The sequence below is a fragment of the Opisthocomus hoazin genome, chromosome 8, assembly GCF_030867145.1.
Source record: "Opisthocomus hoazin isolate bOpiHoa1 chromosome 8, bOpiHoa1.hap1, whole genome shotgun sequence".
In the NCBI taxonomy this organism is placed as follows: domain Eukaryota; kingdom Metazoa; phylum Chordata; class Aves; order Opisthocomiformes; family Opisthocomidae; genus Opisthocomus; species Opisthocomus hoazin.
The window spans coordinates 8,974,162-8,990,982 of NC_134421.1; the positions used below are offsets into that span (position 1 = coordinate 8,974,162).

The following is a 16,821-nucleotide window of genomic DNA, read 5'->3' on the forward strand; positions in this document are numbered from 1 at the left end:
ACTGATTTAATGCAAACGTCCCTAGGCAGAAGGAAATAAAGAAGGGAAGTGTAACAAACAACATACACAGATTTATTTTCCTAAGTTTTCCACTGAGGCTTTGGCAGGATTTTAATGTAGGCAGAAAAGAACACTGCTAAAATCATGACTTAACAATTAAAAAGACATTAAGAAAGTGGCAGAATAAACAGCAGCACCAGAAGTAACCATTTTTAAACATAATTTGGCTACACTTGCATTCTAGTCAAGTGTATTAAGCATAATCTTAAAGAACAGGGATTAAAAATATACACCTAGCGACTTAAAAATGACGAAGGAGGATTTTGCTTACTACAGGGAACATCTGCTCCGCTGAGAAACGGTGGAAAAGCCACCGTGCTAGGTACAACTCACGCCGGCAGTACGGCTGCCGCAGCGGCTGCCGGGCCCTTCCAGCGAGGCGGCCGACGACCCCCAGGCCGGGGCACCACGGAGACACCTTCGTGTGGCTCACTGTTACAGCACGGGTTAAAAGCAAGAAGGCCGACGGCAGGCGCTTGGTTGATGGCATTTTTGTTAAGTTAGAAGAGAGAAATCTTCCCCCTCTTCAACCAGCCCTGGGATGGTTGAAGCCACCCTGACAAGACCGCTGGTTAAAACCATCGCCCGGCCTAGCCCCAGGCTCACAGCACAGCCAAGGCGGGAAGCCACGAGAAGGCTCTGAGCCCTTCCAGGCCCACGGCTGATGGCGGAGGGGGGCAAAGCCTCCCCGCGGGCACCTCCGAGGGGAGGGAACCCCCATTCCGACAGCCCCGAGGGGAGGGAACCCCCATTCCGACCGCCCCGAGGGGAGGAGGCCCCCATTCCGACAGCCCCGAGGGCAGCCCGCCCCGGGGAGCGGGCCCTGCAGCCGTGCCCCCCCCGCAGGGGGCCGGTCGCCTGCGGAAGCCGGCGGGCCCGCGGCCGGGTCGGCTGCCCCGCTGCCCCGGGCGCGGCCCGCCCCAGCCGGCGGTTACCGGTGCCTCCCGTAGAGCCAGCTCCCGCCCCAGCTCAGCAGGCAGACGCCGAACGTGGTTTTCTTCCAGTGGCTCCTCAGGGCCGTCAGCGCTCTCACCGCCCGGGCCATGCCGCCGGCGGGAAGCCAGCCGCCGCCCCCGCTGCCGCCGCCCGCCCCGCCTCGGCTGGAAACGGCTCCCCCGGCACCGGCGTTCCCCCGGCTCCGGCGTTCCGCGCAACGACGCCCCGCAGGCCCCGCGGGGAGGCCGGGCGGTGCCCGCCGCGGCCCAGGCGCCCCACCTCCATTTAAAAAATAAAATAAAAAAAAGTCCCGAGTAAAAATGTTTTCAGGCCCACCCGCGCCCCGGCCTTCGCCCTCCAGCCCGCGAGGCGACCCCCGGCCACGGGCTCTTGCCAGCAAGCTCTGGCCACCATGAGGGGAGCGGGGGGCTGCCCCGTGAGCGCGGGGTTTCACACTGACAGATACGTCCGAGGCGGTCGCCCCGAAAAACAACCGGAAAACACTTCTGGGGGTTCGTCTGAAAGAGAAGCTGCCTAGGAAGTGCCTGGGGTTTGCTGCTGGAGCCCCGCCGAGGGGACGGCCACGGGCACCAGGAGACACGTCCCCAGCCACACGTGGAAGACAGCCCTTCCTCGCAAGGACGCCACGCAGCCGTGAACAGCACGAACGTCCTGCCGGGGAAAGGGGGAGACACGGCCGTGCCACAACCTGACCTCACCATGGGAAAAGCTTTGGGACAACCCAGCGTCGTGGCCCCTTCCAGCATCAGCTCTAGCCATGGCTTCCCGCGACACCACAAAGGTGGTGAAGAGCCTCAGAGGCTTCACAGAAGTGCGAGCGGAGGCGTGTGTGGCTGGTACTCAACGAGGCCCTGTCCTGTGAGAAAGGAGGGCGGATGGCCGGCTATTCAAGATGAAGTGTTGGCTAAATGAGGGGTGTGAGGAAGCAACCCTGCTTTTGTAGACCGCTGCCCTCCTCGGACAGGGACCCGGGCTTGAGGACTGAGGCCAACAAGGGTGCAGTCTGGCAGGGACCAGCAGGTCAGGGTAATGAACATAGCGCTGGACAGAACATTTTCTTCGGAATGTTTTTTCCCCGCTTGAAAAATGCCGTTTTCAGCAAAATCTGAACATTTACAAAAATGTCAAAGCCAATAGCTTTTCTGTAAAAGGCTTCCTCAAATCCTTCTGCTTAACGGTGTCTGGATGGGATGTGAGTAGTAACATAAGGGGGCTTCTTGAAGCCAAATGTGGGACTCTGGGTATGCAAAAGTCTGTTCTGTGAGAATCAAGTTGACGCAGAAGATGATCACGCAGAATTACAGAATCACAGGGGTGAAGGGACCTCTGGGGATCATCTAGTCCAACCCCCTGCCGAAGCAGGGTCACCCAGAGCAGGCTGCAGAGGACCTTGTCCAGGCGGGTCTTGAGTATCTCCAGAGAAGGAGACTCCACAACCTCCCTGGGCAGCCCGTGCCAGGGCTCCGTCACCCTCAGAGGGAAGAAGTTCTTCCTCATGTTCAGACAGAACTTCCTCTGCTTCAGTTTGTGCCCATTGCCCCTTGTCCTGTCACTGGGCACCACTGAAAAGAGTTTGGCCCCATCTTCCTGATACCCACCCTGAAGTATATATTAGGTCCCCTCGCAGCCTTCTCTTCTTCAGGCTGAACAAGCCCAGCTCCCTCAGCCTCTTCTCATAGGAGAGTTGCTCCAGTCCCCTCATCATCCTCGTAGCCCTCTGCTGGACTCTCTCCAGTAGCTCCTCATCTTTCTTGAACTGGGGAGCCCAGCACTGGACACAGTAACCCCAGGTACTTCCTAGGCAACTTTTCTTTTAGATGAACCCTCAGAAATGGTCCAGAAGACACTCTGCTGTTAGTGATAAGGAGAGCAGATTAAACCCTACGGATTAGTTTCCCTACCATGTTTTGGGTTTTCTTTTCCCTTCATTTTGTAGAGTAGAAGATTTGGGATTTGTTTTTCTAAGAAAAAATCAGATGATCAGCTCCTGATGAATATTTCAGGCACACCCTCATCCAGTAGCCATCGCTTCCCACTTAAATATTCCAGGTTCATCTGTCCAGTTCATCTCCGTGTGCCGAGTGCACTTGATGCGCTGCTGAATGTTCCAGGTGGTGTGGAGTGATTAAATGTCCTACTTTTTTTTTTTGTTGGTGTTGTCCTACTTTTCGTGAAGATTCGGGTGGTGGGGCCAACTGCTAACAGCAACGATAGCAACAGATACTACTCCTCTCATCCTGCTTTCCTTAGCTTGTGAAAAGATTGTGTGCTGATAAATAGTTTTCAAATTCCTAATTCTCATGAGATACCACAAATAATTTACAAGCATCTGTAACTTCCTATTTTGCAACCAAGTCTACTGAGTACAGTTGTGTTTATTAACGATGCTTCCAAAAAAAGCTTGAATTTTTAAAATAAAGCCCCTTTAGTATGCCAATACATGTTCGGAGCAGTCAGAAAAATGCTTACATGTATGAAAGACCTGAGTATCTCGAAGATGGCTGAATGGAAATTTCCCTGAGTACATATGCATGAAAACACACCCAAGGTAGTACAAATGAGAAATTTTAGCTCAAATACTGGTTGTCTTTCCACGTTCCTAGCAGAGGGACTAGACCCTGCTCTGAGAAGGGTGGATGGACTGGACGAGCTCTAGAGGTCCTGTCCCACCTCAGCCATTCCGGGATCGTGTGACATTATCTGAGAATTTCTGCTGGTGATTTCAAGATGGGGCTTTTCTGAGTGAACTGCCCTTAGAATAAAGAAACACTGCAGACGACAATGGCAGATTGTGCACTGTCTCATTACCTGGCTTTACTTAGGATGCAGCGTCCATTCCGAAATCCCTCCTGGCAAACATGTGTGTCCTAGTTTTTGGCTGTGGCCATCTGATCACCCTCAAGGCAGATCACACCTGCCGTGCTGCGGCATGTACCAGGCGCTTCCCTTTTAGCTCTCCTAGTTTACTGCATGTCAAAGCAATGGAAGTCGGTATTAGAGCATGTGCAATGGAAAACGAGAGGATAAACGGCTGATCTGGAACATCCTCTAGATTATATACGGTAGTCACTTTTTAGGCCAAGTAAAATGACTTTTTCAGAAAACTGCTCAGAAGAGGCTGGAGTATGTGTTTTGTTTTCTTACGATTGCTAGATGGTTTGTGTGAAAAAGTCATCATTTGAAAAGCTGCTCTGCAACTCCAATACTTGACTGGGGATGCATCACCTAATGTTCTCAGACAAGTTGTGTATGAAGACAGGTGAGCGCCTCGTCTCAGTTACTCATGTCTGACCAATTTCTGAATAGCAATTTTTTTATCATCCTATCTCCACCATAAGTGTCAAGCGTGTTAGCAGAACAAGCCTCAGATACATGACCATACTTCAGGGACGTATTTACTTGTAACTTTAGGGAAGTCACATGCTTAACCATCTCAGTTCTCTTCTTAGCCAGAGAATATGGGTGAAACAGCAGAGAGATTTTTGTCTACTACTTGGCAATGCTCTACAACTGACACGGACGGGGAATGATTTAGTCTCCTTTTCTGCCCAGCACAATCTGTTCTCAAGTCCTCACCTCAGCTAACTCATCTGGGTTGCTGTTTTTCTCTCACGGTCGTTTCTCTGGGAATGGGATTCAACATATTTAGTCATTTTAGTGAGGTCATTGGTTTCATCACGTGGTTTGGAGTGGGACCTTCGAAACTGGGAACAGAAGTCCTGTTTACAGCCACCGCTTAGTACCAGTGGCTTTCATGTTCTGAGAGCTAATTCTAGCCACGTAGTCTATAAGTAATCCTCACACGGCTGAACTGGATGACCCAGTCCCACATCTCCAGTAAGTCCTGTATCAGCACTGTACAAGGGCAGAGGAGAGTTTTTGTGTGATGGTAACATGAGGGATATGTGCCTGTGTGTGCATAAAAGAAAGGGGCATCCCCAGAGCAATGTAGTCGTTCTGTCCTCATAGCAACAGAGAATTGAGACCCCTCTGCCTGCTGGTTATTCTGGCATTCGTGACTCAGCTAAGGATGGGCTGAGGGTATCCAACAGCAGTGCTGTCAACCACATCTCCTGCCGTCGTGGTGGTCATATGTCTTCAGGTGCTTCCTTACAAGTAAAATGCAAATAGCCGCTTGTATTGCAGAAACAAAACTGATTGCTCTGTAGGAGCTGTGTGTTTGCCACACCAATGTAAGTCCATGTTCCTGCCAGACCAAGGCACCGTTGTTTGTGGTTGTAGTCTGCCCACGCCTTCTGCCCCTGGCTTTTTACATGTGATTAATATCACTGTGGCTAGAGACAGGGAAGAGCATCTTCTTCTGACACAACCTTCAAGCTTTTGTGCACTTGATGAGAAAAACCCCAGACTCTAAATCTCTCCATACCTCTGGCCCAGCAAGGGAGGTTATAATTTGCTCAGCTTTAATTCCACAAGACCTGAACACCAGGCACAATTTAAGGTGAAGAGGAGCCCTTTCCTTGGTGGATGGGAGAAGGACCAGCTTGAGTGTCTCTCCAGATAAGGCTGTGGGATGGGAGCTCCAGACTTGCAGGCACATCCACCTCCAGCTTTTCTCTCCCCATGAGCCATGGGCATAGGTCGGGCTGCAGAGACTTTTCTTTCTCTCCCTGTCCAAGAGGGTTCCTGTGCTAGCTGAAATCTCTGGTGGGCTTCCCAGTCGGTGTTCTCCCTGTTTCTGCCCTATATCATTACAACCTAAGCATCACTATGCTCGGAATATTTCTGTCCGATATCACTTGCTTTGTGTTTGAAAGCCCAGAAAGAAGGCTTAGGAATGCAAAAGAAGAAGCTGCCCCTGCTTCAATCATTTCTACCAGTATTGATCAAGTGCAAAAGGAAGACAACAAACCAAGAAATATCCCTCAGGAAGACGGAGTTACACATTGACAAATAAATTAATTGATGTTTGGATCTAACCTACTTAAATTTAACTGTCTAAATGAATTAAGAGTTAGTCACTCTTCAGCTACGTGTGTGTCCTGTGGAGTATCCATCTATACAATCTCCTGAAAAAGGAAATCTTCCAGCACAAGATTCAATTCCTACATGAAGTGAACCACTTCTTTCTATCTCTCTGCAGACCATAGAAGGTCTGTAAAGACCAAACTAGGCTCGTCTAATTTGGTTTTTAATATCGGGCACTTCAATAGAAGTGTCTAAAATATTGTGGAGTTAATCAGAATTTGGGATCAGGCGATCCAGCACCACTGGCTGTCTCTGAAAGATGAAACAGGTGGCTGGGATCCTAAATATTGAGTCAAGCTTTAGAGAGAATTACACCTTACACACTTGCTGAGGCTCTTATTTGGCCCCAGATTTGTTCACTTGAAGTGCTTTGCTAGAAAGTGCCCTAAAATTGAGATTACATTTTAGAATTAATTTCCCCTAAAAGAAAAAAATCCAGTTTCCCTCTGTTTTCATTATTAAGAGGAAAACCCAAAAGTGTATATCAATGATACAAAACCTTTTGTTCAACATATGACCAACAGATGGAGGAAGTTCCGGTTCCTTTCTCTTGCATTACACGGTCTCGCATTACAAAGTGTTCTGGTAAAGGCATTTTTACCTTCCTTCCACCCCAAAATCACAGACTTATCAACACTTTCAGCCTGATTTTCTGTTCCATGCAACACAATTTGATTGTGTGACTTCTGTCAAGTAGCTAAAAGCAATCAACTAAATAAAATTTGACAAAACCAGAGTGCTTTTATGCTCTGTTTTACAAGGAATACATTTAACGGGGCTTTACTCTTCTGTTCTCCAGGTTTGGTGTCCAGGGCCTGAAGCTGTTCTTCCACTGCGTGTCCTGGATCCCTGTAAGTTCCATTGTCCTGTGTAAGAGAGGGAAGTGCTGCAGCCACTGAAGCTAATCAGAGAAAGTTCCTGCCTGTGAGAGCAGAGAAAGTTCATGATGGATTCTCTTGCCCTCATTTCCATCTCTTGCTGGAGGAGCGAGTCCCTGGGGTAGTCATGTCTGCAGTCAGACATGAGTCCACTGGCTTGGAGAAAGATCTGAATCACACTAGCAGGATTTTTGGTTGGGTAACTCGGAGAAACTCTGCATGAGAATAATCTCTCCCCTTCCTCTGCTCCATGCTCTTCCTTGGCTCTTCTGTGAGCAGAACATGACATGAGCTTTGCCTACCCTGGAAGCAAATTCAGGAGCGTACCTAGCATATTTCTACAGCAAAACCCATCACTTGTACACCCTGCCTCCTCTTCCCACGACCGAGCTATTACACAGAAATATTCCCCGATTCTCAGAGTATATTAGCCTTTTTTCCAAGGGAATGGATAGAGGTATGCACAGCTTTTGAACAGCAGCAGAAACCCATTAAATTGCTCTGTGGCAATCTTGTCGGGACCTTGTTCCTTTAGCAGAGACGTATTTGAGAAGGCTCTGCACTCACTCCTAACCTGTTTGGGTTCAGTAAATGCAGGTGCCACTGAGGCATTAGGGTGGTCAGCTGTAGACCCTAAGCTTTAAATGGAGCAGGCAACAGAAAAAAATTTCTCTAAACTTATGGTCTCAGAGCTGGCCAGAGATATTAAGTCTTTATAGGAAGTCTTCTATATTAAGGCTTCAAACTAAAAGAGGGTGGAGTTAGATTACATATGAGAAAGATTTTTTTTTTTATGGTGAGGGTGGTGAGGCACTGGAACAGCGTGCCAAGGGAAGCCATGGCTGCCCCCTCCCTGGCAGTGTTCAAGGCCAGGTTGGATGGAGCTCTGAGTGACCTGGTCTGGTGGAAGGTGTCCCTGCCCACGGCAGGGGGGTTGGAACGAGGTGATCTATAAGGTCCTTTCCAACCTAAACCATTCTGTGATTCCCAGCACCAGTTAGATCTCCTCTGGATCTGCTCCGGATGAAGGAACAGGGACAATCCTGCAGGACTGGGATTTATGGATTCCCCCCGCAGCACAAACCCCTGCACAGAAAAATCTGTAGCAGCTCCCGTGCGAATGCTAGTCACTCCACATTCTGCTTTCCAGTGACGGGCTCAGCGAGGGCTACACGGAGGACATCGGTTTCATTACTGGTGCAGGTTCCTACCCTCAAGAAAGTCCCACTGACCCAGGCTAAGGTCACTGTTCTCTGAGCTGATGCTGTTACTATGATGCTGCTACATATTAAGGGACTCTGCATAGAGAATGGTACGATACAGAGAGGGAGAGAGAAGGAGAGAGACCAAATGCATAATGCAGACATGCCCACAGGACATGCATGCCTCTCTAAGCAACACCTGTTTGGAAGGGAGGTAGCCATAGTCATCCGGCATGCTGGTGACGCCTGACCTCTCCTGGGCTTACATCTGCAGGCAGGTATTTTCACTTCTGCAGACAGAACCTGAGCGGGTGCTTTAAACCGTGAGAATCTCCACTCGGGCATTTCGCTGCGGGCAGAGATTAATCCTCGCTGTTTAACAAAAAGAAGAAGTCAATTCATATTCTCCCCATTTATCCGTGTTGTACAGCTGGATGAGAGAGAGGGTAGGAAATTAAGGCTTTTGTACTGTTTCTGGATTTCAGTGTGTCCAGTAATGTGATGTTACATACTACTTAACTCTGTTTACACTAAGCTATCACCTGCCTGAAAATCCTGCTGCTGCCATATACCGTCCTGGTTGCATCCTGTAGCCAGCTGATCTCATATTCAGAAGAGCTCCTGAAAACTGCTAATACATCTGTAGCAGTGATTCATTTTTCACTGAGGCAGTGACATCCTAATCTATGGACCAGATGGAGTGGGGCCTTGGGCAATTGTAATCAAAGAGCAACAGCCACGGTTTGGAGAAAAGAGAGATTCCCAGTTGGTTTCCCATTAAATGCTTCTATTTTGATTTTGTTTTGACTCAATTGTGTGCATCACCATGGCCCACTGAACACATCTGGCTGACATCTTAGATCGCATACCCAGCACATTGCTGTGTTTGCTCAAAGTTTCACTTCTTCCAAAGTTGGTGGCAGAGCTCTGTGATGACAAGCTGTTTTATCCTTGTCCTTAGGGGGAGTCGGGGGAGCAATGGAATCAGTTGCAGGCAAAGGCGGGCTGAGAAAATCCATCACTGTAATGACGAACCACTCCCATTCCTCTTCACCAGCAAACTAGCTTTGCCTATGTAGAAGCTGGAAGATTAATTGGCTTGGATTCTGGAGCACAAAATACAGCCACTTTGGAAAAGTATAATCCTGCTGAGTTACCATGAATGGGTCTGGTTCAGTCACTGCCAAAGGATACATCCCGCATCTAATATGGACAATGACCTTTGCTTATGAATTGTTGCTGGCCATTTCATTTGTCTGTGAAATAAAGGTCTTAATGTTTTCAGGTGTTGGTAAATGCATAACTGGTTTTTCATTTATTTTTAAATCAGTTATGTTAGAATAAAATCCGATACTCTGCTTTTTCATTGTCTCCCAGCTTTCAACTATTTCAAAGGTCATCTTTTTACTCTTCCCATGAGAAGAACTTGCTGGAATTACAGATCCTGTTGTACATACTGTTTCCTTAGGTTTTGGAAGACATTTGAGAGTTCCTCCAAACATGTTTCTGTATAAACTCTGTAGCATTTTCAGCAAATGTATTTCAACAAGCTCTATGGCTAGTTTAGTTTTTGTACAGTTTTACATTGCATTTATCTTCCAGAAAGTTACTAAATGATGTGGTTTTAAAAATCATTGGTTTTATTCTCATGTTATTAATTCATGTGCTAATTATGACACAGGCATTGCTTTTGAATTCCATGTAGTTTCTTTTGCTGCATACAGTGTAGTTTCTTTGAATTCATATCACATTGTGATCCGGTGTCAGTTCAAAGCCTGGCTTTGCTTTTTGTGCTGTTTAGATATTCTTTTCACTTAATATGCTGCTTTAAGGATCTTTGATAAGATGATGCTGAGGGCAGTGTAAGACTCTGGGACTTGACTAAGCTCAACTAGAACAGCCTCGTATTTCACATTAAATGAAAGTGGTTTGAGCCACAATTACTAGCCACTACTCTTCAGCCACACTCTCCAAATGCACAAGTTTTATTGACTCCATTTATATGACATGTTTTCTTGCTTTGTTTTCTTGCTTTGCCTTTCAAAGAACAGATGGGAAAAGTAATTTAAGTACCAAAGACCATAAGGTACCTGGAGTAAAGTAAATTAAGGAAACACCATGAGTGAAAGAATGAAGCAGTTAAACCGCTACCGGGAGATTTACAATTAAGAATTAACAGAGAAGGTAAGCTTTGCCAAAAGAGAGAAATCACTTGGTTCAGAGTGAGTCTTGCAGAGGATGGACAGCGCTTTGATGTTACAGATACACGGAGAATCCCAAGTCATGGAAAAGAGGAGACTCAAAGCATCAAACCTGTAAAACAGTTTATGGATTTATGATGTGCACTGTAGCAGGTAAGATAAGTTGGAATAATGTCCACTAGATGAGAAAAGACGCAAGGACTGCCAGGGAGTACATCGCTTTACAAAAACGTGTGAATACCAACAGAAGGAATATACAGGAAGGGTAAAGAAAATGAGGACAGCACCAGTTGGTTAGATGAAAACTAGACAGCAAAAATACACAACGCAGCAGCCAAAGATGAGATGGTCTGGGTCTGACTGGAAATAAATAGGACATTTATTTTTTAACTGTTATACAGAAGCAAATGTGTTGCCAGAAATACTTTCAGAAGACGGTTGTAGGAGAGTCACATGTAGCAGAAAGTAAATACGAAAACGGAATGGACAGTGATAAGCTTATTAAGCACAAAGAAGTATGTGAACAAAACTGGAAAATAAATGGGAAATATATCGGAAAAGACATAATGTGTAATAGTGACCCAGGACAGATCTCAGCTGAATACAGGGCAGACCTGGAAGAGTCTCCCTCCCTTAGCCTCATGCTACCGCCTCCTCCCTGCAATTCTTGTCCTTGGGAAAGATACCTTTACATCAGCGGCCAAAAGAGGTGTCGCGTTAAAAGGGGTAAAGGGGTCTGATAAGTGGCAAAAGAAAGGCCCTCCTGTTGAGTGACGAGGTTCAGAGCAGACCCCCTTGCATTCTAAACTCTCTCTCAGAGAGGAGTCTGGGTGCAGCTGGATGTACTCCTAGTCCCAGACTCGGTCAGCGTTTTACGTCTAAAGTGTGTAGCCACTTCTCAGATTCAGCTTGCCTAGAGCCCCTCCAGGGACTTTCACTGAAACAGTTTCACAAAGGTGAAACAATAGGGAATTTATTCAAGCAGCAGGTATCACAGATTGGGGATTGCCATCAATAAATGCACTGTCTACAAAAGTTGAGCTCAAGGTAACGGTTTAGCGCTTCAGTTAACAATGTGTTCCCGGGGATACGTCTGACAAAGTCAGAGGCACGACTCTTACCAAAAAGGCGTCCCTTCTTGGGGGGGAAGAGAGGTTCAGGCCCATCGACCCGCCAGGTAAGGTCCTTGCTTGGCTCCTCCTCCCAAAGACAGTTTTCAAGTGCCACTTTTTACACATTTGAAAGTCTTTTGGCGAGCTGGGACTAAGTCAATTATTATGCATCAATTGGCTCTTGGCGTGGGATGTTGGGTTGTCAGAAGCGGGACTCAGCAGTTTGACACGCCTATGGAGTGGGCATCTTGATATGTGCTCAGGGGGGCCAAATATTTAATCAACCTCTGGCTGCGCGGCCTCCGTCAGCTCCTGGAGATTACTTGGTTTACAGTGATGGGCTATTCCCCGTTTCTTCTCTCTGGTAAGATAAGCACAAGTCAATTGCTCCCTTTGTTAACTCCTCGGCTCTTGGCACCTGAGTCCGAGCATGTCATTGACAAGTCCAGCAAGGCCATCCACCACAGGGGGACATTAGTAGGGCCATTGGACACTGGGTGACAGAACAGGTACCGTCACATTCTGTTTTGTAGGGACAAAGCACAGTATCTGCTAGTGCCAGAAGTACCAGGACAAAGCTAAGCACACAGAGTGGAAAATTCTAGATAATGCAAATCATGTATGAATAAATGACATTAACATAAGAAGTTGAATGAGTAGATCTTGGGTGAGATGGCAGAGGAGAGTTTGTCCACACAGATGAGGAAAATGTGCAAAGGTTCACTGGGAAGGTCGGTAACGTGGAGACATTCGCCCCTAACCTAACTGCTTGCAGCAGCCGCCTGGAGCACTGCTGCATGGTGATGTTTAATGGATGCACAATGTCAATATTAATAGAGAGTCTGAGAAACCGGGGGGGTTGATCAGGGGACTCTATTCCAACGGTTCACAGCACAAGAGTGAAGTTATGCACTTATTTCTCCAAGGACGCTGTTAGTGGTGCTGCAAAGCTATGCTCAAAGCTGCGAAACGATGACTTCTGTGCCACGGGTGCCAACGAAACATGATGCCGGCATGTAAACAGATTGTGGCTTTAATTCACAGAAAGCAGTGCTTGCTGAAATCAGCCGTGTCACAGTCACCGAGACGGCCAAGCCAGCTCCTCCTGGGAATCACTGCTTTCAGGTAAATGCACAGCCAGCAGGCATTTCGGGGGCCCAGACCCGCTCCCAGCTACCTGTGTGTACATGCAGTGGGTGCAGCTTAGAATTAGATTTTGTGTTTAATGATCTTAGACAAACAACTGACCAAATATCTCTGCCTGCTTCGGACAAAAGACAGAGTGTGATTGCCAGAGGTGCAGCTGAGGGTGAGACCATGGAGAAAGTAAATAACATTATTAGCAGAATTACTATTCAAAATTATGTAGAAATCCTCATTAGTCAGGATCAAAATGGATGTGCGAAGGTCCTTCAGGGACTGGAAAATCTAAGCAAAGAGCCAGGAAAATATTCCGCAGACCATCCGAGGCGCTGAGGAAGCCAGTAAGACTGACCGTATGTACTGAACACGCAGGCAGCTCAGCCGGTTCATTTGCACGGCGGAGGGCAAGCTGGAGAGCTGTGTTTCTGCTTGCGCGTCTGTATGCTAGTTGTCGTTGCTCTAAGAAAGCGGTGAGACATTACCAGCTGTGTGTTCGCTGGAGACTGTCACCTCCAGCACGTGGTTAGTCACACGATCATCTCCAAGTCCAAGCGAGGAGGGAGGAAGGGGGCAACGCCTCCGTTGTTCACGCAGGGGAGGTGGGCAGCGGCGGGATCTGCAGGTTCATGGCTGGGCTACTGCTTTGTCCCAAGCCAGCGCTGCCGGTCCAAGCAGATTCCTCGCACTAATGCTGATCCTGAAGTGTCACTAAGCATCGATTTAGAAAGGAAGATGTGGTCTTAAGACTACAGCTTTGATGGCCAAGCTTTGACAGCCTGTCACCGCTGTGCTCTGGGGCTTTTCTTGCTGTTACACACGGGCTACGGGAGCTGGACAAGACGTAAGGCAGAGCTCTCGAAAGCCAGGAGGCTTTCTGAATACACAGTTTGATTGCTTGGACTTGTCAAAACCTCGCAGTTCATGCTGCCAGCTCATGACCCAGCGTGACTGGCAGTATGGCTCCTGTAACACACTGGGTTGTCTCGGCCTGGGTGCTGAGTCCCCAGCCCGCCACTGCACCCTGGGCTGGGGGGGACCACAGCTGCTCGCCCGCTCGCACCCTGGGCAAGCCTCGCAGGTGGACGGGAGAGCCTGGAGCCAGCATCAGTCACCAGGTATTTCGCCGTAATGAAATGTCTGTCCTGGTAATTTGGGGATAATTGTATCTGAGGTTAATAGCCACTGATATCTTCCCTCACCGAGTTTATTTACTCCATGACATAGTTACTGTGTCTCAAACAGAAATCACCCTCAAGGCATCATCTAATTATCTTCTCATTGTTCTGCAAATCTGTTTCGTATTACCAATAATCTTATTACTACAACTGCAACATTCATGAAGCAAACGGAGGACAACAGAAATATATACAGTAATGGCAGTTAAGTTTGCATCTCACAGTGAGTGATGGATAATTCTGGAGCAGACTGTTCTCATAGATTTTTGCCCATTATTTTCTGAGAAAGATACAAATAGCTCAAGAAAAATCCTATTTCATTTACAGGGTGCTTTTCTAGAGTCTGGTCATTTTACGTGATCCGGTTACCACAAAACGGCACACTCAGGACCAGAAACGGTTGTGGAGCCCTCCCCTTGTGAGCGGGGAGACCTCTCAGCAGAGACAGCGCTGCTGGATTCCCCTGGCAAACACCGGTCCCCACATGGGCCCGCCCGGGGGCTGTCGGAGGCACGGTGAAGCTGAACTCTGTGACAGTGATCCAGCATTTCTTGGGTACATCAGATGCTTCCAGGTGACATACTGGATGGTCTTGCATGGGACTGGGAAGCCGTTGCTTTCTGCTTGACACGTAGCGGCTCCCGATGTTGCACTGAGCAAAGTAAAACCGCAGAGGAGTTCTGGGCCATCCAAGTTTAAAAGATTTGGGGCCTGATCCTCAGGAATTAAATGGAAATACATCCATACTTCCTCGTGGAAGTAAATGGAAATATATTGATGAAGAGCAGACAGGTAGATTGTCAAGCTGTTGTTGCCCATCAGCCATGCCAGGTTATATTTAGCTCTGTTACACCTGCACAGAGCCACCTGAACGTGTACCAGAACAATCCCCGTCACCAGCTTTGATCCACACTGTCTAGCCCAACAGCAGATCATCATTTGTCTCACTGGTAAAATAACTGCTGACAAATGTAAGGGTCTTTTTTTTCAGCTGCAAATGCATGAAAATATATTTGGAACATTTTATGGGTAGATTGCACACCTGATGGAAACATTTATGACTGCCTTCTCTCTGGGCATATCAAAAATATCCTCATCCAACTTCACTATTTTTATCAACTCCACTCTTATACCTAACATTCATTCTGGCCTTGAAAATTTTTTTATGAGTATCACAGATGAGTTTGTGACCTCTTTGGTATGCTCAGCCAAATGGCTAAAAAAGAAATCCACCCCTGAAGTAAAGTAGGTCCCAGTAAATCAGTGAGGGGATGCAATGTTATGTGCGTGTGTGTATGTGCAAAGTGCTGTGTGAGAGAAAAACCAAGGCAGAGAGAGGTGCCTGGATTTATTCTGGACTCGAGAGAGGTTACTGCTATTCCCTTTTTATGCTGGCCCAGGCCCTTTCTACTTTGTATTGCTCCAAATAATTGAAACCCCTATTTGTTTTAATATGCAGGTTTGCATTTACCGTAATAATTCAGTATTACTACTGCAAATATAATAGAAATATAGAGGTACCCAGTTACATTTTTCAGGAAAGTGGGCAAAGGGAAAACAAGCAAGTGGGGTTTTTTTAAAACAATACAGAACTCTGCTGAATCCATAAAGAAAGAACAAAATGAGAAGTCGGAGGATAACATCCCACTCCTACTGGTATAACTGCCCGTAAATCCCTTGTCCTTCTCCCATTCGTGCTGTGTGACCCTCCTGTCAGGGCTACGCTTGCTGGTGACTATTTTCCTGTGGAGAAATATATCACAGATGATGTATGCAGCCAGTTTTAGGAGAAATGAGGGAGGTCCTGGGCCACAGGAGCTCCCACTACGCTGTTAGAAGAGATGCCAAGTCTTCCAGCATATGAGGAGGAAGAGGAGGTCGAAGCTTCTCCTCTGCCCAGCTCCCCCATAACTCACGTCCTGCGTTGCACGTTGCCAGCATTTGTTCTGCTGCGATGCTGCCTGAGCTCAGTCAGGAGATGCCAAAATGCAAACAACTTCAAAACAAAACAAAACACCTGAAAGCCCCTGGTTTAGCTACATGGTTAAGAGTGGTCTGTCCGCCCAGCGCTCTGCCTGGCTGCAGCTCCCACTCAGGACCCCACCTCATCATCCTCCTGCCTGGTGATGGGGCACCCTTACTCTGTCTGGAGGAGCTGAGGAGAAGAGATGTTTCTTCTTCCGTTTTCATTTTCTGATCTCCAGCACCCTCACACGGCTTAACGGGGGCTGCCCAGGTAGCAGAGTTTGTAGGAGATCCCTTTCCAGCCAAGGCCCCTCGGGGCTGCAGGCAGAAGCTGGGACAGAGCGGTACCTCGCCAGCTCTCGCTGTGGTTTGCATGTTTGGAAATGAACTGTGAGAATCTGGAAGTCAGTAACGTGGCTCCTCCTGGCCGTTCTCTTGATGGGATGGAAGCTAAACAGCAGCCCTTGGGAACAGGGTTTGCCCTCAGCCTCCTCTGACCTCTGCTAGCAAAAGGCGAGTGTTTTCTGAGCTGGGAGGAGCGAGTGTGACAGCAAAGGAGAAACGAGAGCGGAAGGGGGACGAAGGGCTCTGCACAGAGGTGGCACCCTTGGGGGCAGAGCTGGCCTGTTTGTAACAGCGTGTGCTGTTTGTGAGTGGATGCAGGCAGCGGTGAGGCTGTAAAAGGCTTTTTATTTAAGGTGCTGACACTTCAGGAGAAAATGAGAAAAAGAGATGTGCTAAAAGAAAAATACATTGCTTTTCATTCTCTGTCCTCCCGCTTCTTCCTTAAATTTTATGGGATGAACTTGCTCAATTTAAGTACCTGCCAGCAAAGCTCTGACAGGACGATCAAGAGCCATCCACAGTGCCAGCTGGAAAGCCTGGCTGATCCCCAGTCCTGAGACACAGCTTCCCTCAGGGCATCTTCCCATAGCTGGAGAAGCGTTCAGCTCCTGCCTCAGACGATGTGGGTCTCTGCTCTGCCCGTGAACATTTCCGTACCATCCTCCCTGGTGGGCTCCCGTTCAGGGCTCAGACCCAAAGATCTGGGCAACGGCAGAGCCTCCCAGCTGAAAGGAAGAGCTGGCGTGGGAACAGCAATGACAGATGCGATGGGCAAAGGTGTCGCCTGGGACACA

The 16,821-nt window shown here is 47.9% G+C and overlaps 1 protein-coding gene across 4 annotated transcripts in view; it reads right to left on the reverse strand.

Moving 5' to 3' along the window:
- AGK (acylglycerol kinase) overlaps nucleotides 1-1,148 on the reverse strand; it is a 36,432-nt gene extending 35,284 nt beyond the window's left edge. For 3 of the 4 annotated variants that reach the window (XM_075429417.1, XM_075429416.1, XM_075429414.1), the window contains exon 1: nucleotides 996-1,148. In XM_075429417.1, coding sequence (XP_075285532.1) covers nucleotides 996-1,105 — 110 coding nt within the window. In that variant the 5' untranslated portion in view covers nucleotides 1,106-1,148. The remainder of the gene's footprint in view (nucleotides 1-995) is intronic. The other variant, XM_075429415.1, reaches the window with a different exon arrangement.
- Nucleotides 1,149-16,821: the final 15,673 nt, after the last annotated feature.